We start from the raw sequence: 24520 nt of genomic DNA, 5'->3' as shown, positions 1-24520 counted from the left end.
CGATAGGTAGGTCTAACAGAGTTTAATAGGCATTAGACACGGATATATAGTTGACTTGTCTATATACTCTTGAACTAATTTCCGTTTCCCCCAAAGTATGAAATAAATGCCCCTTTAAGCATTTTCCTGCCTACGGGACTAAAATACAGTGTGCCTCGCCTAACACCTGTCACTTGGAATGTAAAGCTGATAGAAATCGTTTGTTTTTTAATCCTAAACATTTTTAGCAACTCTCTAAAATTAAGCAAATTACACTTTCTTGTGATTTTGGAGGAGAATCAGTTTGGATCAGTTCATTGTCAGATCTGCTATTTTTTCTTATTGTCTCCCACCGAAGGGTTAATTGGCGCCTTTGAGGCATTAGCCCATATGAACCTGTCTTTTATATCTATCTTGTATCCCGTGCTCCCATCTGAATCTCTCATGGACCGCAGGCACCAGCTCCCTTGGCTAGGATTTGCAGCTGGAAGCAATTTGACTGCAACGTTCTTGCCAGGAATCCAAATATACATCCAGAGGTTGCTTCTAGGCGTCTTTCCAAGACGAACTGGATAAAACACCCAGTGGGGAATTTCTAGATTCAGTTAGTAAATGCTTCAGCAGGACGCTGGCAATATGCTGTGCAAGCTAACCCGGTGCTATATAGTCTGTGATATGAATCCATTTATATTGGACAGGTAAAAGATTGAGTGATGGATTTAAAATGCAGAGGAAAATATTACTAGGTGACATAAATCATTTTATTTCACATGGGTTACAGGGTTATTTGGTTAAAGAATAAAGTGAAATATCATGAAATCAGGATTGAAAACAAAAAAGTCCAAAAATGTAAAGTTAACAAATGGTTTTCCAGTTGAGGGGAAAACAGGTTAAATATGAAAAATCCATAATGTTCTTTACTTAAATAACATATGCAGGCAAATGAAGGTTCATCAGATTTTTAACCTGGTGCCAAAATGGGTTTTAGATTATTGCAGCGCATTATGTACACCCCTGGTACTTAAAGGTTAAGTTGGCTGAAGCTTGGCACCTCCATTCTGCCAGGGTGCGGACACTGACAGCCGTCTGACCTTCTCCATTACCCACGGCCTGTGTAATGGGGGCCCTGAGCGATGCCTTGCTTGGTGCCCCCACATCTGGATACGATGAGTTGTAGGCGGAGGAGTTAGATGGAGTTCGCTTGGCAGCAAACTCTACCTGGCACCTTTATATCGCTGACATTTTCGTAATCACAGTAAGAAAGCAAATCGGGTGCTTCTCAGGACCACAGAATCCTGACTACAGTTAAATGCTGTACATGTGGGATAAGTCCAGTTCTAGTCACAATTTGATGAATTGATCTATTGTTTTGTTTTCATTCTCAGGGACCTGGAATTTGCTGGGTACTTCACCAGAGCCATGAACTCAGGCAGTGTGTTGCTTGCCCTGATCGTAACGTTGGGCGCAGTCCTTGTTGCACCTGGCCACACAGGTGAGCGTATAGCCTTCGAGGTTATAATACAGCCCAACTCAGACGGGTGATTTGCCAGCGAGATATTAAATGTTTCATGGAGCAGCGGAATCCCTGCATGAATATGCTGGGTGTGGAATAATGGGGCTTCACTTCCTTGCATGGGGGTTTTGATCGAAAATATATGGCAAAACCCCTGTGTCCACATCAAAATATAATTTAGCAAACCACGGGACACACACATGAGCGTTGGCAGCTCAGGACTTAACTATGGAGCTTAGACTAAAAACAAAGCGAACCAGGGCTAGATCTATATCATTATCCAATGTGTTTTGAGGCATATTTACTTTGTGTATCGAGCTATTTATACAGAAACGCTGCCCATTAAAACTTGTCTTGCACAGCTAACAAAAAATGCCTGGGGCCACATCATCATTTTTTAGTAGGTGATCCTCAAAGCAGGCATTTATCGTTTCAGCCATTTAAGAAGGCGAACAGCAATGGGATTTACTCACTTAAGGGTTTGTTGACAGGAGAGTTTACTCTTTCAACTCCTTATTTATGCTGCGGGAAGGGTTAGGCTGGCCCTGTATAATGTATGGTTAAATCAGTGATATTTCTCCAAAGTCTCCGTCCATGCTGGAGAAACCAACCCATAATTAATAGGTAGTTTGGAGAGTTGAAACCTCAACTCTCCCTTTGGTAAATAAACCGCATTGTATTGCTCACCTCTTGGTTCTGAGTATAAAATTATTAACATATCGTTAATGAGACCCCCCCCATCTACAGCAAGCTTTAGATGTGATGTTGTGAATGTGGTACAAACCTTCAGAAATGGGTCAGAAATAATTCATTATTAGATCTCTGTAAATAGAACAATCTTCACTCTTCAAAATTGTCTAAAAATAAATGGTATTTGGAAATTGTTAGTGAGTTTTCCTTCTGTGGAAATTAAATTCCTACCAGTAGGACTGTATTAGGTGCTACATATTTATTGGACTTGGTTACATATCCCTACAATTTATTTTCCTTGGACAAATTCATTGCCAGTTTTTTCTCAGTTCAGGACAATGACCAATACATACTTACATTTACTTCATGAAGTGTGTTGCAAAAATACCAAAAGCTGAATTTATGGAAAACGTCCTATTTTTTTTTTGTTTGGTTGGTTTTAATTTCAACAACTGAATTTGATGGATTTTTAAATATGGACAGTTATGGGTAATGTATGTTATATATTAAAATCTCTCTTGTCATGCAGAATGCATTCTTTAGATTTTTTTCTAATTAAAGGTGCTCAGTTTTCCATCCCCAGTTGGAATTAAAGGTTCTCTATGCCTACTATTGATTGATAAACCAGTAGTTGACATAATCCTTTAGGAGACATCTAAAAGAAGGCACTGACTTCACATTTTTCATATTAGGATTTTGCCCTAATGAAGACCCACAGCTAGAGCCTTGGAATCCTGGGCACAATGAAGCCAACCGTGTGACCATTGATGGAAGCAGAAAGCTCCTTCTCACATCCTCTGCTACAGTACATTCCATGCACATCACCAATGGAGGTGAGACAGATCATTCAGTCAATGCTTTATAAATGGCAAAAACATTCTGAAAACCCAAATGGTTCCCTTGAAAAACTACTAGTTTCTCAATTTGATAAACATGGCCATTCAGTTGTGACTACATCCATATGTGCGGCTATGGCTTTAAGTGCTTCAAAATGTTTGCCGGCTCTTAATTTTAAACATTTCCATAACACCAGATAGTAATAATTGTATTTTTTCTGTTAACTATTGTGTATATGTATTGCAATTGATGTATATTCAAAGGTTCTGTTTCATTGTATATGAAGTAAACAACAATTAAAAGTAACCTTTCCAGCTATTCAATGTTTACTGGGAAAGTATTTTTTCATTGTCTAGGAATGTTCAAATAAATCAGAAGAGAAAAAAAGTTTTACAGAAAAGCTTTATGGAAATCGAACTAATATTTTCCCCAAAGGCTTATTACAATACATTTTAATCAAATTTGTTTAAATAATGTAAACACAATTTTTTTAATTTTTGTTAGTTACTACTTGCTGAAAAGCTATTTATTTATACTTTAGGGCAACCAGTAGGCCCTCTTTTAACAAGGAGGACCATTTGACCCCTTTTAGACTGAATACAATTAACCATAGATAAAATTCTTTACTCCATCAATAAATCAGGGATAGAAAAGTAATTGTGCAAAAGATCTGATCCTGTTTGATAATTCATGGTCAAGATGTAGTTAGTCCTGTTGTAACCAGAGTCAATTTTCTATTACAGCTAAACTGGTCATCCAACCCAGTAATAAACCCATCGCTCTTCGCACAAGACATATTCTAATAGAGAATGGGGGCGAGCTGCACATTGGGAGTGAAGACTGTCTGTTTAGAGGAAATCTTACTATCGTCCTGTATGGAAGGTAAATGACATAACACAATCATCAAATGGAAGCATGGAATCACGGCCTGCATTTTATTTTAGAATGAATGGATCTAAGGACAATTGTGAAATGTCAACCTTTATATTCTTATGCAATCCAATCAATTCAATACAGCGAGATGCTTGTGATATCCACCCATTGTCCCAAGATGTTAATTGTGTGCCCTGCTCTCTGTAGGTCAGACGATGCTGAACAACCTCATGATTATTTTGGCCATAAATATATTGGGGTTGGAAAAGGAGGAACCCTTGAGATTCACGGAGAAAAGAAGATGTCCTGGACCTTTCTCAACAAAACCCTTCACCCCGGTGGCATGAGTGAGGGTGGGTACTTCTTTGAAAAGAGCTGGGGGCACCGTGGCATCATTGTCCATGCTATTGACCCAAAGACCGGAGAGGTGATTCATTCAGATAGGTAAGTTTGTGATAGTGTGGTGTCCTATTAAATTCCTTATTGCTGTTCATGTTTTCTGTTCTGTATATATATATATATATATGTATATGTGTATTTTAGTATAAAACATGGTACCTTTTTGAGTGTCAGAAGAGTGAGGAAAGAATCGGCTGTTTGGGCGGCAAAAAGGGGGCCTAGACAATATTAGGCAGGTGGTCATAATGTTATGGTTGACTGGTGTATGTATGTTTACTGTGTAAATGTATGTTAAATTAGAAACTAGTGCCCATATGGCATCCGCAATCCATTTGGCAGGCAAGCATTATCTTCCAGCTGTTTCTATAAAACTGTCAAAAACAATTTCTCATGAAAGCAATAGCAGATTCTCAAATCTGTCATCAGATGTTATGTTTGTGTGCCTGTTGTGTAACAAAATGAATTGGTGGAGTTTCTGTATCGCACATCTTATGCAGGGTACATGTAATGCTGGTATCTTTTTCTTTTATAGATATGAAATCTAACGTGTGGCACTGAATGTGACTATTGTGGCAAGCATGTTGCAGCATTACCATTTATAAAGCATTTGTATTATTCCTCCCTCAGGTTTGATACATACAAATCCAAAGATGAGAGCACCCGTCTGTCTCAATACCTAAGGTCGGTTCCAGATGGCACTATCCTATCAGTGGCTGTGAATGACGAGGGATCGCGATATCTGGACGATTCAGCACGGAAAGCAATGACCAGACTGGGCAGTAAACATTTCTTGCATCTTGGCTTCCGGTATGTATTTTCCCACATGTATGTACCTTTACTAATGCCTGAAATCATATTTATCAATGGGATTTAAAAGCCTGCTCGCTTGGCCTTTTCATACCTGATTTAACCCCCCACCAGCAGAAAATCATGAGTGGGTATGGCTGCCATAATAGCTGCTTTTTGTAGCTTTTAGTACCATACATGAAGCTTCAAGTCCAATGATCCCAGTGCTTTGTAACCTTTCCACCGTAATGATTCTGACCCCCCTGGCATTAGATTTAGATTGCAGCAAAAAGCTCTCAACACATGAGATTTTGTGGAGTTTCCACGTTTTTTTGGAGTTGCTGACACCTGACTATTAAAGTCTGTGGTGCCCTGAGAACTACTAACACTTCCTGGCAGCAAATAAGATTCGCTGCATGTGAGTGACACTTGTAAAGATGTGTACATCACGGCGTGGAAAACAAGGCTGTCTTTCTGTTGGTGTTACAAATGCTGCCTCAGTCCTCAAAGCTATAAAGCCTCAGTATGCTAAAGATCTCATTCCTGGTTATAAAGAATATGTTGTACTGTTCGTTCCAGCCACCCTTGGAGTTTTATCTCAGTGAAAGGAGACCCATCCAGCTCTGTGGAAGACCACGTGGAATACCAAGGTACAGCACAGTCATTTTGAGTGAAAATAAGTCTAAATATGTGATCCAATGTCCTAAAGAGAATCGTATGCTTATTCAGGTATTTTATTTATAATGCATAGTCTATCTATCCATCCATCCATCCATCCAGTGACATATTTACCCAGGGCACCACAACCAGCTGCCACTTCATGCCACTGCCCTTACTGCCAGGCGTTGGGATACAATGTCGTATCCTGGTTCTCCATCTTTTAAGAACATGCGACATCTGGCAGAAATGAAGTATGGAGGCTGTGCCAATGTTAGTGAGCAGTTGATGCTACAGGGGGCCCTTGTGCCCCTGGGGCCAGAATATGGCACTTTTGTAAAAGAAATTCAATGCTAAAATGCCCAAAATGTAGCATTTTCAATGTTGCCCAGTCTTGTACATCTCAGTGCTAATAAATATTGTGTTTTTGCGGGTTTTAAACGAAAGCCATAATTGCCTTAAAATAAATAATACAATCTGTGGGGTAAACACAGATTATATTATTTATAGGGGAATCAGAGTTGAATAAACATATGATAAAAATGACACTGTTTAGGGTATGTAAAACATTTGGTCCTGTGAAACAGATGATATGAGAAAATTGCTTACAATGTCATAGATAAACCATGAGATATGCCTTGTGCTTATGTGGCCCCGAGCAATCTAATCACAAAAGAACCATTGATCAAAAATATAATTGATTTAACTGAATCCATCATCTGAAAGCAAAAGTGTTGACAACTGTGGGAAACCACGGTTATTGAACGTGAATTTGTTTAACGTGGTATTTTTAGGGCTATTTACTCTTTGTTCCAAAGCATATCCAAGCAGGTTAACATTGACGCTATATATATAATATTTTTAATTTATAAACGTATAAAAAGTAAATAAAATCAAGTTGTTAAAAACATTTTGTGAAACTACTTTGAAACATGTGCAGAAAGAGCATAAAACATGATTCTGAAAGAGTATGCATTGGGAAATGGTGTTTATATGCATATTATAAACCTCCCTAATGTGTAGATCCTAGGGCTAGAAATGTTCCCAGTAGGGTATAATTAGTCCTCTTATCTCTGCCCCATAAAGTTACTGATTATTGTTGGTTGGTTCAGATAGCCTTTGTAAAAAAGGCTGAGGAGAAGGAAGAGAATTTGATCAGATAACGCTGGCTCTGCCACAGACTGCCACCGATTTCGGTTTCCATGGGGTGAATTTGTAAACGAAATATCCAGTGATGTATCCTGGCTGACTAGGCCTTGGGCGGCAGCTCTAGAGGGCCTGCAGTGCCCCTCATACATGACCAGGGGGCGGGGGGGGCAGATCACCCTCTAGGGCAATCAAGCCCCCCCCTGGTGTCCAGATGCAGAATCTGCCGGTCTCTCTGACCGGCCTATGTACGCCAAGGAGGCTCCGATAGACTACCATAGTACCATAGACGATGACCAGGCACGCCAGCATATGAAGCCATATCCCGGCGCTCTGTTTCCTGAAGGCGCACAGCGTCTTTTATTGTGCTTAAGATGCTGACCATGGAAGGGGCTGGGGGCTATGCCCTAGGTCGGGCCAAAGGCGGCTACAAAGGAGTCTGCACTGGCAAAAGCTACAGACAGTTTAAATATATGAATTTAGTTATACTAAAAGCTGTTATGACAGCAGCAGTTCCCATCTTTTTTTTGAGCTCACAACCTGACAAGCCATGGCACCTCTACCTGGCGATGGTCATTTGCAACTCTGGATGTTGCATAATTGAAACGGCAAAGAAAATCACCAAAAGAGCAATAGAATGTACCTGTCTGCCGGCCTCAGTTTATCTTAAAAGGATAATTTTTTAAAAAAAATGTCCAGCAGTTTCAAATAAAATAGATTGGGTTTGAAGAACATGCATAATTTCTGTAATCTAGTACAACACCCATCACTGTTAATCAAAAGAAGTACTGGGCATGATGGGAGGTGCAATCTGACATCTGTTTGGTGGATTTTTATTGCCAGTCCTAGCACTGATTTATTCCAGCGATTCGTACATAGCTCTTTCTACATAAATAGTCTTAATTGCACAGCACAGATAAATGCTGCCTTTAGTCTGGATTTACGTCGGGGCATTTTCCTTCGTTTTCCCCGTGGGATTGGTAGGGGTTTTGCAGTTACCTGCTGCAGCTGATATATTTAAATGGTTTCCTGAGCTATTTATATGTTTAACAGGAAGCAGAGGGTCCGCAGCGGCTAAAGTACACAAACTTTTCCAGGCTGAAAATGGTGAACAATTTAACGTCTCTTCAACCAGTGAATGGGTCCAGGGTAAGTCTTAAAGGCATATGTCCAAATACACGGTTATATCCCCTACCCCAGCAAAAACATCTCCCCCTGCAAGCGCATGCACACATTATTTAGCACATGCATTTTCTAATTATTATTTATTATTCTAATTCATTTTTATACATTTTTGTTCCGTTGATTTAGAAGACTCTGAAATCAACACGTGTTTAGAATGTTCCTATGTTTGTCTATTTCATACCCAATTAGTTCATTACATATTTATTTTTTTGTGAAAGCCGTCATATTTTGAACACACGGTTCATTTATTCAGGAACCGGCGGCTATTCCGAGCAGTCATGCGCTTCACTCTGTAGAGGCTGCAGTTGTATGTTTGAGCTTCTAGTTGTCCGGGACAGAACTTTCTTTTACTTTCTTATTTAATTTGCTGATCTTGGCCACTTGTGGTCTTTGGTTTTGGCCTTGGCTGGAACACTACAGCAATGTACTGTCCTGACCATAACATTTACCGTATTACTGCTACCATGTATTCCTTAAAATGCCACTTGTTACTTTCAATAATAGAACAATGCATCCTCTGTCTCCTCCATGGGTCCGATTCCTTTCTCTTATCTCTGCCGCTGTAAAAAAAAAGACTGAGCCCTAGATGGTATAATTATAATGCTGACATTCCCGTAAGCAGTCTACTCAGCCTCATATAAGAAGCACTTAGTAGAGGTTTGGCCAGGAAGAATCTAGATATTCTGCCAAAGATAAACTTGAAAGTGAAGACCCTGCTATGGGACACAGTGAATGTATAAGAGACGTGCTCCTACGATGTAGTACTACAATGAAATAAATGTATGTGCATAGGGGTGTGTGCCCTATCCAGCCTAGCCTTTAAAATTAGTTGAGCTACCTGGTGCACCCTTAGGATCTGTATACCCTTTTCACGTATGTGTGTTTTCTTATACCCAGTAGTTGGGTGTTTCCTTAAATACTTCTTGGTCGTAGCTTCAAGATTATCATTATAAGTCACCAGAAAGTTTTGTTGTTCATCCGCTTAAATAAGTATATATGTTTCGTGTACGTTTGTGCTTTTCTAAATTAAAGGGCTGGCTTTTCCTTTATGTGACGCGCCCGGTACTTTTTAATTGCAGATGTAGAGTGGACTGAATGGTTAGACAAGTATGAAAAAGCGAGACCCAGAGACTGGGAGAAGTTGTCTGAGCTGAGGGCAGCGAATCCTGGCACGGTGTGCACAAATCCTATTGATATCCAGGTATTTCATGCTTCTAATTTGCATTTCATTTATCTATAAGACTACATGTATCATGACAGACAGCGCCACTGTACAAAAAGCCACCAGAGATAGAGTGTTAAGCCATTATGGAATGACAAGGTATTTGTGTCATTATCAACAGTGTACTGCAGACCGCTATGGTTGGGAGAGTATCTTCAGATGTCTCTAGGTAGCAAATTCAGCTACTTGCCATCAAAGCAGCTCACATGAGGCCAGACAAAAGGATTTGGAGATCCTGTTTGGTCTAACAACAGGGAAGCCCAAATCTCAGATTATTTAATACGTTATTAAACAAAAGCCACATTGTAAAAGAGTGAAAGCACAGAGCGTTTAACGCTGGTGTTCCCACAAATGCTATGCCGTGACTCACGGATCAAAGATACTGGAGAATTAAGAGATAAAAATCGGTAAATATACACAGGAATCCTGCACTCCGGGTGGTGAGTGGTAGGAGAGATATGACTGGGTGAATCATAGTATAATAAAGCCATTATTATCTGAACCGATAAGCCATTAGCACAACTGTGTCCAACCAGCTATCATCTCTTCACCCAACTCAAATATTGTGTTAGTTCATCACTCAATAAATGTGCCTAGGAAACGTTATTAAAAAGGAACGGCGGCTTTCTCAAACATTCAAGGACACGTCATTTGTTACTATTTGTATTTTCATCGGGCCATAGGTGGTTTTCAGCAGCTAAGTTAATTAAAAAAAACAGATCTAAGTTGCCTGGACATGGCCATAGCATGTCTTGCCACCTAGAAAAGTAAACCAAAATGCTGGGAGACCTCCGCCAGCTGTGTTGATGGCCTCACCTAGGCAATTTACAGCACAAATTAACACAAGGCATTAATTTTGCACATAAATAAGTCTTTGGCATGATAAACAACTTGCACGTGTCTGAAAATAAACAGTTACAAAGGTTATTTGTAGCAGATGTCATCGGTGCCCCCTTAGAAGAACCCATATGTACAGTGGGCTGTGTTACAAGCCCCCAACACTCCAGGTGCTGAGGAGTACGCCTGCCATGATGCTCTAAAATGACTTCAAGAGATTATCTGTAACTTAATGGTTGATCCATTCTCATTATACAGAGAGAGATGTGATATGGAAAGCCCCCATAAATAGCTTTAATTGTATGCAACTTCACTGACCAAAAAAGAAAATCCCAGTATTCATTGATTCCAAAAACCAAACTACTTGTTGAGGAATAAGTGACTACAATGAAAAAATAGTCAGGATTGAAATAGCCTAGAAAGATAGGTGGCTTATATCTCTGGATAATGACTAAAAATCAATTTCTGTTCATTTGTACAGGTAACAACAGTCGACGGATCCAGTATACCCATACAAGTCACGTACAAAGGCGGTCATGATTATAGGTTTGAGTGTCAGCAGAACAATCAGGTCCATTCTCCGTGCCCAGACTACAAGGTCCGATTCCTATGCGGAAAGACGGGTACGTTTGCACTGCTTTAATGACATCATCCTTATGTGTTAATCTTAAATGTTAAGTGAATTACCGATTTAAGGTTAATGTACTATCCATATTATATTTACAGAAGCATAGATTTTAAAGTAAGTTTGCAGACTCACTGACTTCCTTGTGCATTATGAAAGCTGAATCTTTGCGAGCTTCTCCTGCCAAAAGAGCGATGTTGGCTCTGTATAATGCATAAATTAATGAGATTTCTTAAAGGTCACCTAACTGATGGAACTGCGTATTATGCGAGGCCAGCTCAAACCCGCTAGAGGAGACACATGCCAGGGCTGTCCTCTCATAATGCATTGTGAAGTCCATTAAAACTTTTCTTCCTCTGCAAACCTTTGCTTTAGTGAATGAACGAAACTGTGGTATTTATGTAATACGAACGTGTTTTATTGCTCACCTAATAAATTGGAGAAAGATGGGTTCTTTTTTGCAGATGTGTGGTGAGAAGTCAAAGTGCATTATATTACCTGGCTCAACATGGAGAGCATGTGCCATTTACATCTAAAAATTGTATTGGGGGGGGGACACCCTACATAAAACATAAAAGAACTAATAAAAATATATATAAATCAGTCATATGTGCCGTCTAACTGCTTTAGACAGCTTTTATTTTTTTTGTTTTTAAAGTGAGCTAACCCTAAAGTAATTTTTATGGAAGGTCTGCTAGGCCTCAATAAGCTTGTGAGGTTAGTCTAAGTATTATTATCTGCTACTTTTTGTTGTAATAAATGCCACATGAAACAGAAATGTTGGTGTTCTGCTGTTCCTGTCACTATACCCGGGAATTATCTGCGCTTGACCCGGGGTCTCAAAGTGAGTCTCAGAGTCAGTTTCTTCTTTCTCTGGTCAGGGAAGCCCATTGTATCCATGCCCCGTGCCCTGCCCGTGTTCTGTCTGGGTCCATTTGTATGGGGAAAATCCAGATCCTGAGTAGATTGCGTAACTCCCACGATTTTATTTCGCTGTCGGGTTCAGTATGGCTTCTGATCGTTTACTGTAGATATTATAGTATAATGTATTGTGTGTTACTACTGGGAAACTGTCAAACATAGAAAGACTCTGGCTTTTCCAAACATATCATTATATAAGAACAGGGTGGGGTGAGTATTCCTATAGAACATGCCCTGTGCCGCTGACCAGAATTGCAGAGCCAAGTGTAGTCTTACAATCTATTTTTGGAAAACATTCCTATGCACTTTTTTGGACCGGTTGATCGCTACCACATGTTTCAAAAAATTCTATTTTTCTTTCTCAAAATGAATTTGTTACGGATATCATTTATACCACAGAGTCTGGAGGTTGTGGTATTCTTTAAAGTGATCATATTGTTCCATGTAAGACAAAGACCTGTGGCTTCTCTTGTTGCAGCATTAAGCTATGATTGAGCCACCTTGATATGGGAATTATTTTTTTCACAGTGTCCATAAGCGCCTTGGTTTTACCCTTAAGAATCATGGGGCCAGAATTGTAAAACTAACCGAAACACGATAAGCGGCAATGCAAGGAAGAAACGGGAGATCGATGGGAGCTGTTCACTCCAGCCCATTGTGCAATGTTTTTAATTTAGGACACGTGATACACAATTCATAGTGTTGCACTTTCTTTTGTTTTAGTGAAGCCAAGACTGACAGTGACTATAGATACCAACGTGAACAGTACAGTTCTGAATTTGGCGGACAACGCTCAGTCATGGAAACCTGGGGACGTTATTATTGTAGCCAGTACGGATTATTCTATGTATCAGGCGGAAGAGTTCCAGATAATCCCATGTAGAACCTGTTCTCCCAACCAGGTCAAAGTGGAAGGTAAGAGCGGTGACTGTATTGTCCGCACCAAAGCATCCCGTATTGGGCTATTAACTGTGTAACTAGGCACAAACACTGCCTGCCAACCAGGATTAGATTTATTGCAAGAATCTTTCGTAATTATTCAACGCGGGGAGATGTAATTTGTAGACAGAGCCCATTTGCACATAAAATTGTATGCAATCTAACACACAGAGTGATTTGAATGCTATCGTGTAATATTTAAAGGTAACCAGGATAAATAATCGTGATCATACTGTCCCTTTAAAATATTATCGTGCACCCTCTCTCGTTTTCTGTTCTGCTGCCTAAACCTGTCCCTGGCAATTGCAGAAACTCTAAATTCAGTTGACTTGGCTGTAAGATTTCCTGTAAAGATGAGAAGACCAGATAAAGAAAGGAACATTCTTGTGCATGTAAACATTAACTAAGTCACCTTTATCTTTGGTATGAAAATGCCGCAGGGGGTATTGGCCTACATGTAACATCAGGATAATTGTATCCACCCGATGCGACTGCGGTCGCTTAGCCAAAGGAAAACTTGGACATTTCTCAAAGTAAATAAAGTCGGTCAAGAAAGTGTAACCTTACAAAGACACTAAGAAACGAAGCTGGGAAGGAGGTTCAGCCAGAGGGACAGAGAGATTAGGTGTACAAGGGGTCAGGCAACAAAAATGTGTTTCTGTATAAAACATTAACAACATAATTATAGATCAATGATTATTTTTCTCCTTCTGGGTAAACTCTCTGTAAGGACAGACTGTGGTGATATGTATTAACTCAGTATTTTACTGAAGCTGAAAGGATCAAAGCATCATTTAACCACTTCCGGGCATACGTAGTTTCTCAGGGACCTCGGGTTGCGCAATTTCAAGTTCAGAATGGCTCTTTGCCCCTTCCAGTAGGGTTGACCAACAGCTTTTTTTTTTACCCAGTGATGCTTAAAGAAAATGCACACCGTAGGGCTGCACCAAAATGTATACTGCCCGGCACGATGCAACTTGAAAAATAACCATTTTGCTCACCCTTCTTTCCCAATACTTTAGTCTTTGAGAACGTGATTTAGCAAATAGTGCATAATGCCCCAGCAGTATTGAATGGGTTAAAACTGTTATAAAATATTTTTTTATCATACATAATATGCCCATGGGGTACTTGCTACCTCTTCACCTGAGTTACTATGAGATCCGCCTGCAGCTCATTCCTTTTGTAGTGTGTAACATGGCCCTGGGACAGTCAGATGGCTTTGCAGGCTGTGGGAGGGTGGCTTAGCACTGCTTTTTAATGCATTAAAAGGCCCCTGGGCTCCAGAGGTGATTAAGATGTGTAGATTGTTTTGTTGTTTCCTGTGAATCGCTATATCTATCTTCCAGTTTGTTCTTTTCTGTAAATCCACTGATTTATACCACGTTTATGACATGTACTAACAGATTGTCCTCACATCTGATAAGATGTCAGAAAGGCACTCTCTTCTCAAACCATCAAAGCAACTCTAGAGGGGCATTTTATTGCATTGGGGGAAAGAAGCTATTTTACCAGGAAGAATAAATTTTTCTGGTACACGAGTCCCATCATTGATGCAATGTCCAGTTCTCCAGCTTTTTCTGAACCCTTGCTTCTATGAAGTTAAATACGCTGCTGAGCATTATGGAAGCTGTAGTCCAAAATAAGCGATGCCAAATTACCAGTTGTCAGAATTACCTCTTGTTCCATTATACTATTATTTATAGGGATCTATTGTTTGTGTATCTTTTGCTTGATTATTTGACTGGCACGTGGTATTTTCCCGGTGGTTTTGTGGTTCTTGGGAAGACCTTGACTGAGGTAGTGATACATGTTGCTGAGGCCTGCTTTTTACCCACATCAACAAAGTCGTATTTCAGGAACCACAAAAACATTTTAAAAAATGTAACCGGTGCCTGCCCTTAACCAGAAGTATCAAAAGGTGCTTAAGTTGTCCTTCATTACAGGGTATAATTTATCTTCTAAATCCTGGTCGTGATTTCTGCAATGCTGGCTTGTTTGTTGAAACTTAGAGTACGTGATTCTTTTCGCTTTCAAGAAAAGAGAAGATTTACATGTCATTCACTTAGCAAATAACCACAAACGCAACAAAGAACTAACGCCGCAACTTCTTCTATGCCTTGCAAAGCGGTAGACTCTCAGGCTAAAGATATGTGGCAAAATACTGTATGCTTGGGACTCGTGGTCCATCACAGCTAAACAGCATGGACATTCTAACAGTAGAGCATTGGGTCACAGTAGGAAAGTTGCAGCATACACTGTAGGGCAGCGGTTTAAATGTTGTAGTCCACAAAATGCAAGATTTTACGCGTCCTGGACAACGCAGCATTCACTACGCATGACTACATAGAATGCCTATCTAGGCTACTCAAAAGCACCAGTTGGGCTACAAAACCTGGTTGCAAATTATTCCATTGGCGCTTTTTGGAATCGTGCTAAACAAATGTTATTGTCTTAACTGTCAAAAGTTGTCTGCCCCTAATCATTGGCAAGTTTGTTTTTACAGAAATCTATTTAATGATATGGATTAGGTAGGAATGGTTAAAATTTACATCCCATTTGCCAATGACAATTGTTATCACTATAATGTGAAATGTTCTCTAAGTTTCTTCAGAGCTCTGGTCACAAATGGACTACAACTCCCAGTCAAGAAGAGCTTGATTGGTGGTGTTGTTCATATCATCTGCAGGTCCAGATGTGTCCCTGCTTCTGTCCAGGAATCACACAGAATATCAGAGTCGGGTTTTGGTGACTCTGGCTTGGAATTTTATTCCACACGCTCATGCATTGCAGTACTTGGCATACTATGTAACCCTCATATATTAAGTCAGCAGAACATCTTATTCAATCACTTGTCACTTAGCAATAAGAGATTGTACAGAATAATATTTGCAGCTATGTTATAAAAAGCTTGCGTGGGTTTGTAAAATCTTTATACCATGAGTCAGGAACCGGATTACCAAAAAAATCCTGTTCATTATAATTGCAGCGCGTTGGCAATTAATCAACAATCCTTTCACCATGTTATAAGCTTTATCCATCTGGGATATCTTGTTTATTATAAATGGTTGATGTACTAAAATATAATAAATAGGAGGGATGTAGCTAGTAGGAGACAGAGAGATGGCACTATCTCGGACATCTGCTACTCTTTTCTGCAAGTGGGCCAACTAAGGTTTATAGGCATCATTACCTAGAGACACTATACATACATACTCACATACAGTATGTTCCACCGATGGAGAATTATTATTTTTTCTTTATAGAATAAAACAGTGTTGAGGTATCGATATTTTAATATATCTACATTTAATGATAGGTAGGACTAAACCAATGATTGGCATACCAATACCAATGCCAATAATAATTCTGGAATGGAATAGCAGAGCAATCAGAGCTCTTCCTTTTCTATCACGTTTTACATATACAGTTTTAAAGGAAACAGCATTTCTTTTTAATTCTCCTAAATATCTGTTTTCCCCGTGTGTTTAATTCTTTTTTATATGTGATTTAGGCATATACATTCCCTGAAATCATTAGCCTGTTTGACGAGCTTATTCAGCCATATTTGTCTTAACCGTATTCTCACGCATCCTTTTTTGTTGTTGTTGTCTGGGTTCTTATGGGCCCAAAAGAGATTAAAGATTCAGGAGGAACCCAACTTTAACAGTCAACTTTGTTGAAGCTCCCTGATGTCTTTCTCCTCCATGATCTTATGGGGTCCCCATAGATAAGCGACTAACCCTAAGATTTTTGTCTACTTTTTTCCTGTTATCTCACACTCACATATTCTTGTGGTTTCTATGATCTGTCAACGGAGACATTTTAAAAATATCTTTATCTATATCTGCAATTATCAAGCAGCACTGTTTACATTTTTGGATGGTAAATGCAACAAGGGGCATATGGAACTGATCTATGGGAGCGTAGCTTGCAACAATGGATTTTATTCCTTTATAAACACATAGATTGAACATGTAATGACATTTAAATGAAACCCATTTACTTGGATGAAGCGAGACTATTTGGTTTCATATCACATGGAGGAGAACAAACAAGATACCAATTAAAACGAATGAAAGCTTTCTGGTTAATTATATTGTTTGACACATTTCTCCATGTGGTTATGGATATTATTTATTTTATTCAGGCACATGGTGGGCCTGCAGCTCTGTGGGCTCCAGTAAGACATCTGAATTTCTATAAACACCATACTTGCTAAACACTTGCTGACTCTTCACAAATATTACCGTACCCATCCCTCCCATCATGTCTTTATTTATATTACTTAAGATAATATGGCGTTAGAATTTCTTCACTAGGAGAACAGCGGGCTCTCAACTGCTTTAATCTTAAATAAACACTTAGGGTGGAGGAGGAAGGATTTGGTGGAACTGGTGTTTATTGAATCTTACTTTGCATTTTTTAAGGATCGGTCTTATCTATCATCCCAGTCCCGCATGAAAACAATATCATCCCATTTCCATTGAAATGCAAAATTGGCATAACTGATCTGGCTAGGTTAAAAGGAACTGGTAATTTAAGGATAAAAACTATTGCTAAGACATGCATTTCTGCTGCTTGTAAGTGTTTCTATACAATGGCAAGGTTTAGAATACTTGAAATGATATAGCTGTATTTAAAGGGTACATCCTTCCCATGGAAAAATAAATATTTTTCTTTGAACATTAAATACGGTGCTCTGTAGAGTATTGTAGTTTAGCAAGGTCTCTCTGGGTAATCGAGACTGAGCCCTTCTATCGTTTTCTACAAGGCAGGATGATAAGCAGTCTGTTTGCTTGTCCACTTGATTGGTCTAAGACAACAGAAAGGTGATTGGTGGGAGTTCAATCTAAAGTATTCTATGGGCTCACCATTTTGAAAATATTCATTTATTAAATAAAAAAATAATTAATACATGTTAGAAAAAAACATGATAGAGAGTCTTTATTGTAATTTGCTATTTGCAGAACCCAAGTTGTCGTCTATCCGGTTACATTCTAATATCTTTTTAAAGACACCTTCAGCCCACCTTAGTGACTTTAGCTCAGGAACAACCAAAGATCTTGGGCATTACTCAGGAATTCTAGAGTTGTAGAACATCACACATCAGGTTGCTGTATACAAAGTATATGGTACTTCTCCTAGCACAGGACAGCTTATAGCGCACATGTATTTTATACTCATATATGTTAATATAAGCAACGCTCAAGCCCAGTGGCTCACCAAGCATTTGGTTTGTGTCCTATCCTGGACTCATTTTAGCATCCTGTTCCATCTTGTTCCAAGAAAGGTTCTAGCTTAAAACGCACCTCTTACTTTGCTTTTTGTATTTCTAGGAAAACCTAGCCTTGCATTCCGTATTTTTTATTATTATTATTTGATCGTTTGATGTTTGAGTTGCTTGTTTCAGTTTAATACGTTCTTTACTCTCTAACCTCTTTTTATGTCATCCCATTATGTTTGCATAGGCTGTGTTTTTCAGGCTTAAAATTAAAGCCATTCCGTTTTTTAAAATAGGTCATTAAATGAGTATTTTTAAGTTTTACAATTAAACGTTCCAAAATAACTTTTGCATCGTAGGATAAGCCAAGACGGAGACAAAAACAGTTTATATATAGCCCATGCATGTTTGGCATTCTTGCCGGTGATTACGGTTCTCCGTTACTTGTATTATGATTAAATTAAAAGCATACAAGTGGGTCACATATTCTGTGCAGCTTCACTAACAGACAGTAGATGTCATGTTAAGAAATAAAAACTGTCTCCCCCCTCCTCCTGTGATTTTTATTGGGAATGAAGTTGATTTAAGGCAGCGCTAATTTCAGTGTGGATTTCTTTATATATATAAATATATATTTACATTAAATGCGAAATTCAGACCACATGTCTTGAGATGGCTGCATTCTTTTAAGAGCCTGGTGGAAAATCTTAGAACATTTGGGAATCTAGAAGTTAAAACCATTGCTGGCAACGAAGCATTAAGAAAAAAAAAAGTGTATTTGTAGTTTTATACAATTATATCCTTCTCTATGGACAAATATGAAAAGGTGGATGTTCATTTAAACCTTGACACACCGGAGAATCTATGCTGCAACGTATAGTCAAGATTTACTGGCAGTCTCCCAAAGGCTGCTGAAAAAAAGTCATACTGCCTGTTTTTAGGGAAGACAGACCAGTCCAAGAAGCCAATGTAAATACCGGTATACTGCTGTTCCACCATATCTGCAGCTAATAAAGGCATAAAATATAAAGCAGGGCTTACTGTTTTGGGTCCATTGAAACAAACGCATGATGCCGAAGAACCTTAGAGTTGTCTGAGATTTGAAGCATGACCTGGCTGTTGAATGCATAACACGTTCCCATGCAAAGGGTTGAAGTGACAATTATGCTTACTTTAAGCATTGGGTTATATAGGATGTAATAACACGTAATAACCTAACACCCCAGATTAAAGGCAGCTGCCCTGGGTGCCTGGACCAAGAAGACATTGGCAGTGACCCTAGAAAATGCCCCTAATATGCAGAAGACGTGCAAGGCGTGGGACATGCACAAGAGGCATGTAAAATTATATAAAGTAACTAAATTAAAATACTTTAATTTTTAATTAAGGACAGGAGTAGGTAAACTGAAGCTATTATGAAGTCAAGCTGCCTCACTTATCTGTACTTTACAAATTTCTGGTAATAAAACTAGAAGTAAGTGACTTGAAAGTAAGTGACTTAAAAGTTGAGCAGAACGTCTAAGAATTTATGGGTTCCCCAGACATAGTCAAGATTAAGTTCAAGGAATTGCAAAAGGCCAAGTTATAATATAGACTGTTATATCTTATAATTTAATAATTCTGTAGACAATGGAATTCTATAATCAAATTCAAGAATGAGAGCCAGAAACAGGGACCATATGTGATCTCAAAGCCAGTAAATTAGACAAATCCTAACATCCTTGTCTGCACGTTTTTGGTACATTTCCAGTGATTACAGAGCAGTTGTATGGCTGCGTGAATTTGTATCATCACACGGTAGTAAGTAAAGTTAGGGAGTCTCTCTGAATCATGTTTCATTGTGAAGACAGATGTAATTATGCAACAACGATGAGGGTGCTATGACTTCATGTAAAATACACATGTGATTGATTACTTCTCTGAATAATAATCTCCTTTTATCCTGACAAAGTGCGGCGAAGGAAATCACTCACGAGAATCAGTCGGTCGTTGACTCGTTATCTCACATCAAGTACAAATTATTTCCTGGATGATTTTCACTAACCCATATTGACCGGATCATGGGTATAATCAGAATCACAGAAACTATGCACCTGCCACATGCCAGGAGGGTATATCAGGCATCAATTGCCATTACAAATCCTAGAATGTCCTTAAATCCCGACACCCTCTAACCCAAGATGTACCCGCTTTGAGGAATAATCCTGGTTAGCTGGTTTGCCTTAGGGTTCTTATGCCTACAAGTAGACCCACCAAGTGGTATTTAGAGATCTAGAACCAGGCTATACTGATGATATAAAATGTTCTGTTCTCATTTGATCTAAGAGGGAATGAATCAGGCTGCACTGGGAATGTATAGTCTACCAATGTTTCATAAAATAGTTTAACTTAAGCTATAATTAACACATACTCTTGTTTCTGTCGACAGGGAAAGCTAAGTATCTCCATATTGGGGAAGAGATGGACGGAGTAGATATGAGAGGTGAAGTTGGACTCCTCAGCAGGAATATTTTGATTTATGGTGAAATGGAGCCTCAGTGCTACAACAGCACTGTGTGTAGATATTTTGACTTTGACACATTTGGTGGTCACGTGAAGGTAAGTGTTTAAATTGTAATCTGCCAAAATTCTGTTACTTGGACCTGGTTAGTCATCAAATGTAAAGAGTATTGAGCAGTCTGAAATTTAGAGGCCATGTCCCTATAGAACATCTATCAAGCAGTATTACCTGGAAACTCACAGTATAATGTCTGCAATCTTTAAACTTGTATTTGTAAATCCATGTAAAGAGCTGATTAGAGTCTTGCACTGTTAATATAGTACAATATGACACATACATATATGCTTCAGACACACATTAGGTGGATATGTACACCTAATATGTGGAATTGATTTCTTCCAGATCGGACATGGCTTTAAGGCTGTTCATATTGAAGGAGTGGAACTCAAGCACATGGGACAGCAGACAATGGGGCACTACCCCATACACTTCCACACAGCTGGTGATGTGGATGAAAAAGGAGGGTATTTTCCTCCTACCTACATAAAAGAGATCTCCATCCACCATGCCTTTTCACGTTGTGTAACAGTACATGGATCCAATGGATTGCTGGTGAGAAAAATTAAGATCCCCTGTGCTTGTCGGTGGGAGATTCCATTATTATGCATAGACCATACAACATGGAAAGGCCAAGACAAAGTACACTGCCATATGGTATTCAGATACTTACATGCACTGTAACCCACACGTTTCAGAAAGACCTGTTAAAGATAGATGTTGCAAGCAAATCGTAAGAGCGAAAATAGAAATCATGTCCTAGGAATCGTATCAGGTTCCTACAATCAGTGGCCACGTTCTGGTCAGATTTTTTTTTTTTTTTTTTTTTTTTTAAATGTCGGTTTTAACATACAAACATATAATTGTTTCTGTATAAAACAAGGTTAAAGTGTGGCATTAGTAAACGGGTAATGAAGGAGCTGGAAAATGAAGATGAGTTGTCTGTAAAATGTCCCAGCAACAGAATAGGCCTAAAATAAGTGACAAGGGAATATGATGTTACATGGACATTACTGTAGTTAATAATATGCATCTTCACAATCAGGTAAAGGATGTTGTGGGTTATGACACCCTTGGCCATTGTTTCTTCACCGAAGACGGTCCGGAAGAGCGCAACACTTTTGACCATTGTTTGGGACTTCTTATCAAGTCCGGGACTTTGCTGCCTTCAGACAGAGATAGTAGAATGTGTAAAACTATCACCGAAGGCGCTTATCCAGGATATGTTGCCAAGCCTAGGCAAGACTGCAAGTAAGTAGCAGAGAATCTGATGTGAATATTACACAGACATATATTACTGAATGAATACCATAACTGACTATATGGACTGATGAGCCATTTAGGTGGATAGGCATTAATGCAATACTCTACTACCATCCAGTTACCTAAATACCTCACCTAATCCCCTACTTCCAGACATATAAATGTGGGTAACAGCTTCAAGGCCCACCCATCTCTCTACAGACCTGTTGTCCTAGGCCTAGTTGTAAAAGGCCAGAATTTGCCACTGAACAGTCCCTTCTTTATTGTCACATGACTACAGGAATGAAACAATCATTCTATATGAAAATATAAAATGGCAAAATTCATCATGAAGGTTAATTTCTGGGCAGACTTTGGCCATCAACTGGAAACGTTGCAGGTGGAACAGCACCTTTTCTTTTGTATTAACAGTGACAAAAATAGCAGTGGAGATCAGTGAGCTTAAGTGACCCGCTCCAGCTGTACACTTATTTATAATGGAAATAAATAGAAGGCAAAATGTGTTATATGATCACTTTTTTTTTCTGTAGTGCTGTGTCTACCTTCTGGATGGCAAACCCCAACAACAACCTCATCAACTGCTCAGCTGCAGGATCAGAAGTAAGTAAATCATCACAGCATGGTTCAGGGAAAAGGGACAGGTCCGGCTTATTCCAGCTGTGTAAAAATAAAGGGTATACGGTTATAGGCTGTGCAGAGTATATCCTGCTGCCATGAGTTACTGAACCCATCTGGAACCATTTATAAATTCTACAAAATGATAGATCGTGTGCATGGTTCTACTGAGAATAATTTTACGAGGCATGTTATACAATTAGATGGTCCATTTACCTTCCAGATTCTTACCTTGATACCTTGGCCGTGGATATTCTTTTCTTTGGCCTTTAAGGACACATAAAGCCCTGTAAAGTCCTAAAATGCTTAAGAAATGTAATAATCTCAAGCATTCACTGCCAGGAATTCTCAGTGGAAGGTATAATGCAGTTTATTGGTCTGTTACTAGCATAGAGACCTTAAAAGGTGCAACGTGATTTTTTACACAGTATATTCTTCAGGAGTTGTGCTGGAAGAAGGAAAACCCCATAGAACATTTGGTAACTTTTAGGGCTTCCCAAGCATCTGTGTTAACATGAACAAACCAATGCAAAAATTAGTTGCACAGTCCTATACATTTTTTTTAAGTTCAACCACTGTTAAAATGCATATACATGTTGTAAAGATCCCATGCCTTACAATCCCAGCTTCAGAGCACTTTCAGTATCAGACATCACAAGGACCTTGGTCAATTTCATAATATCCTAAAGACAAGTAGGAATATGTGACTGGAGGATGCAAAAGTAACACATATCATCATTACAAGAAGCGGAATGGAGAGAGAGAGGTTCTAATCTAAGTCTTCGAATAAGAGAATGTGTTGCGTTGAAATGTGTATGAAGCAGAGGAAACTTCTCTGGCTAAGTGCTATGTTTGGTTTCTCTTGGTAGGAAACTGGATTTTGGTTCATCTTCCATCATGTGCCAACGGGACCATCTGAAGGGTTGTACCCTCCTGGGCGTTCTGAACACACGCCTCTTGGAAAATTTGAGAATAACCGCGCTCATTCCAACTACAGGGTTAGTGTCAGTCACTACTGAGTAAATCACAAGTCGAGATATTTTTGGGGTGAAGGTAGGCCCGATTGTTCTATCTGTGTAACTTTATATAAAGCTTTTTTGAAGAGAAAGTCATTATTAAGGGAATTAAGATGGACTACATACTGGGGACTAATACATTTAACATTCTCCATGTAGTGCATAGAACGTGAGCTGCTGGTGAGTGGTCTGTGTGCACCACCTATTCAATATATAGTGCATTATAGCATGCGTGTGTTCTCCAAAGCACTCAGGCCACTCACCAGGGAACTGGATTGGGTATTGAGTACACCGTCATAAGTGACAAATCATAAAGATCTTTTAGGTGTGTGTCAGCCTTTTGGTAAAACGATGAATGTTTGTTTGTGTGCCCAGGCTGGAATGATCATCGATAATGGAGTTAAAACTACTGAAGCCAATGATAAAGACAAGAGACCAATCCTCACCCTGGTTGGAGCAAGGTAATCATAGGCTAGCATTATAACATTTAAAATATGCATTTACAATACCAGGTGTCATATCCGTAAATGTAGCGATTTACTAATCCGCGGATAAATGGAGATAGGCTACAAGGTTACATCTCCGTTAAGATTGCAAACTCAGTTGGTGAAGAAAATTCTGAAAACCCTGCAATGTATATACTAAGTATTGGGACACTGACCATTACCCCAACCGGGACTTTTATGACATTGCATTATATTTATCCTTATACATACTATGTCTGTTTGCTTTTCGTATGTCTCATACCTTAAGAAAAGGTGAAACAAGCCTCTTTGTTCACATATATGAACTATGTCTTATTTTAGAATTTTCATCTGTCTGCTTCTATTTGTCTTTATTTTATTTAGTTTTTTGGAGCCTTTCTAATGTGAAATGTGTTTGAATGTAGCAGTAGCAAATAAAAGGCTGAAAGTCATACTTTAATGCAAGATGAAGTCTGTTTTTTTTTAATGAGCAATAAAAAAAGTAAATGTCTTGTACATATGGCTAAGCAGATCTCAGATGCTACCTTCTCTTTTTTATGTCTGGCTTTCGCATTTCCGAATGACAGGTATGGCCCGCATAAAGACGCAGATCCTTTTAAGCCCAGAGTGCCTGCAATAATCCACCATTTTATTGCCTACAAGAATCAAGACCATGGAGCCTGGTTGCGTGGAGGAGACGTTTGGCTGGATGACTGCCAGTAAGTCCAGAATTTGTACAGTCTGTGATCTGAAGCTCCGTGTTTATTGTAAG

The 24520-nt window shown here is 39.1% G+C and overlaps 1 protein-coding gene across 2 annotated transcripts in view; it reads left to right on the top strand.

Annotated features, from left to right (window-relative positions):
- CEMIP (cell migration inducing hyaluronidase 1) overlaps positions 1 to 24520 on the top strand; it is a 65640-nt gene that overhangs the window by 30311 nt on the left and 10809 nt on the right. For both annotated transcript variants that reach the window (XM_053464894.1, XM_053464893.1), the window contains exons 2-18: positions 1365 to 1471; positions 2875 to 3015; positions 3763 to 3901; positions 4100 to 4336; positions 4919 to 5098; positions 5657 to 5727; positions 7934 to 8029; positions 9145 to 9266; positions 10606 to 10747; positions 12394 to 12585; positions 20262 to 20431; positions 20736 to 20945; positions 21436 to 21641; positions 22184 to 22253; positions 23138 to 23266; positions 23660 to 23745; positions 24336 to 24467. In XM_053464894.1, coding sequence (XP_053320869.1) covers positions 1399 to 1471; positions 2875 to 3015; positions 3763 to 3901; positions 4100 to 4336; positions 4919 to 5098; positions 5657 to 5727; positions 7934 to 8029; positions 9145 to 9266; positions 10606 to 10747; positions 12394 to 12585; positions 20262 to 20431; positions 20736 to 20945; positions 21436 to 21641; positions 22184 to 22253; positions 23138 to 23266; positions 23660 to 23745; positions 24336 to 24467 — 2396 coding nt within the window. In that variant the 5' untranslated portion in view covers positions 1365 to 1398. The remainder of the gene's footprint in view (positions 1 to 1364; positions 1472 to 2874; positions 3016 to 3762; positions 3902 to 4099; positions 4337 to 4918; positions 5099 to 5656; positions 5728 to 7933; positions 8030 to 9144; positions 9267 to 10605; positions 10748 to 12393; positions 12586 to 20261; positions 20432 to 20735; positions 20946 to 21435; positions 21642 to 22183; positions 22254 to 23137; positions 23267 to 23659; positions 23746 to 24335; positions 24468 to 24520) is intronic.

The sequence above is a fragment of the Spea bombifrons genome, chromosome 4, assembly GCF_027358695.1.
Source record: "Spea bombifrons isolate aSpeBom1 chromosome 4, aSpeBom1.2.pri, whole genome shotgun sequence".
NCBI lineage: Eukaryota > Metazoa > Chordata > Amphibia > Anura > Pelobatidae > Spea > Spea bombifrons.
Note: the sequence above shows the minus strand (reverse complement) of the source record. Positions and strands in the feature narration are given on the sequence as shown.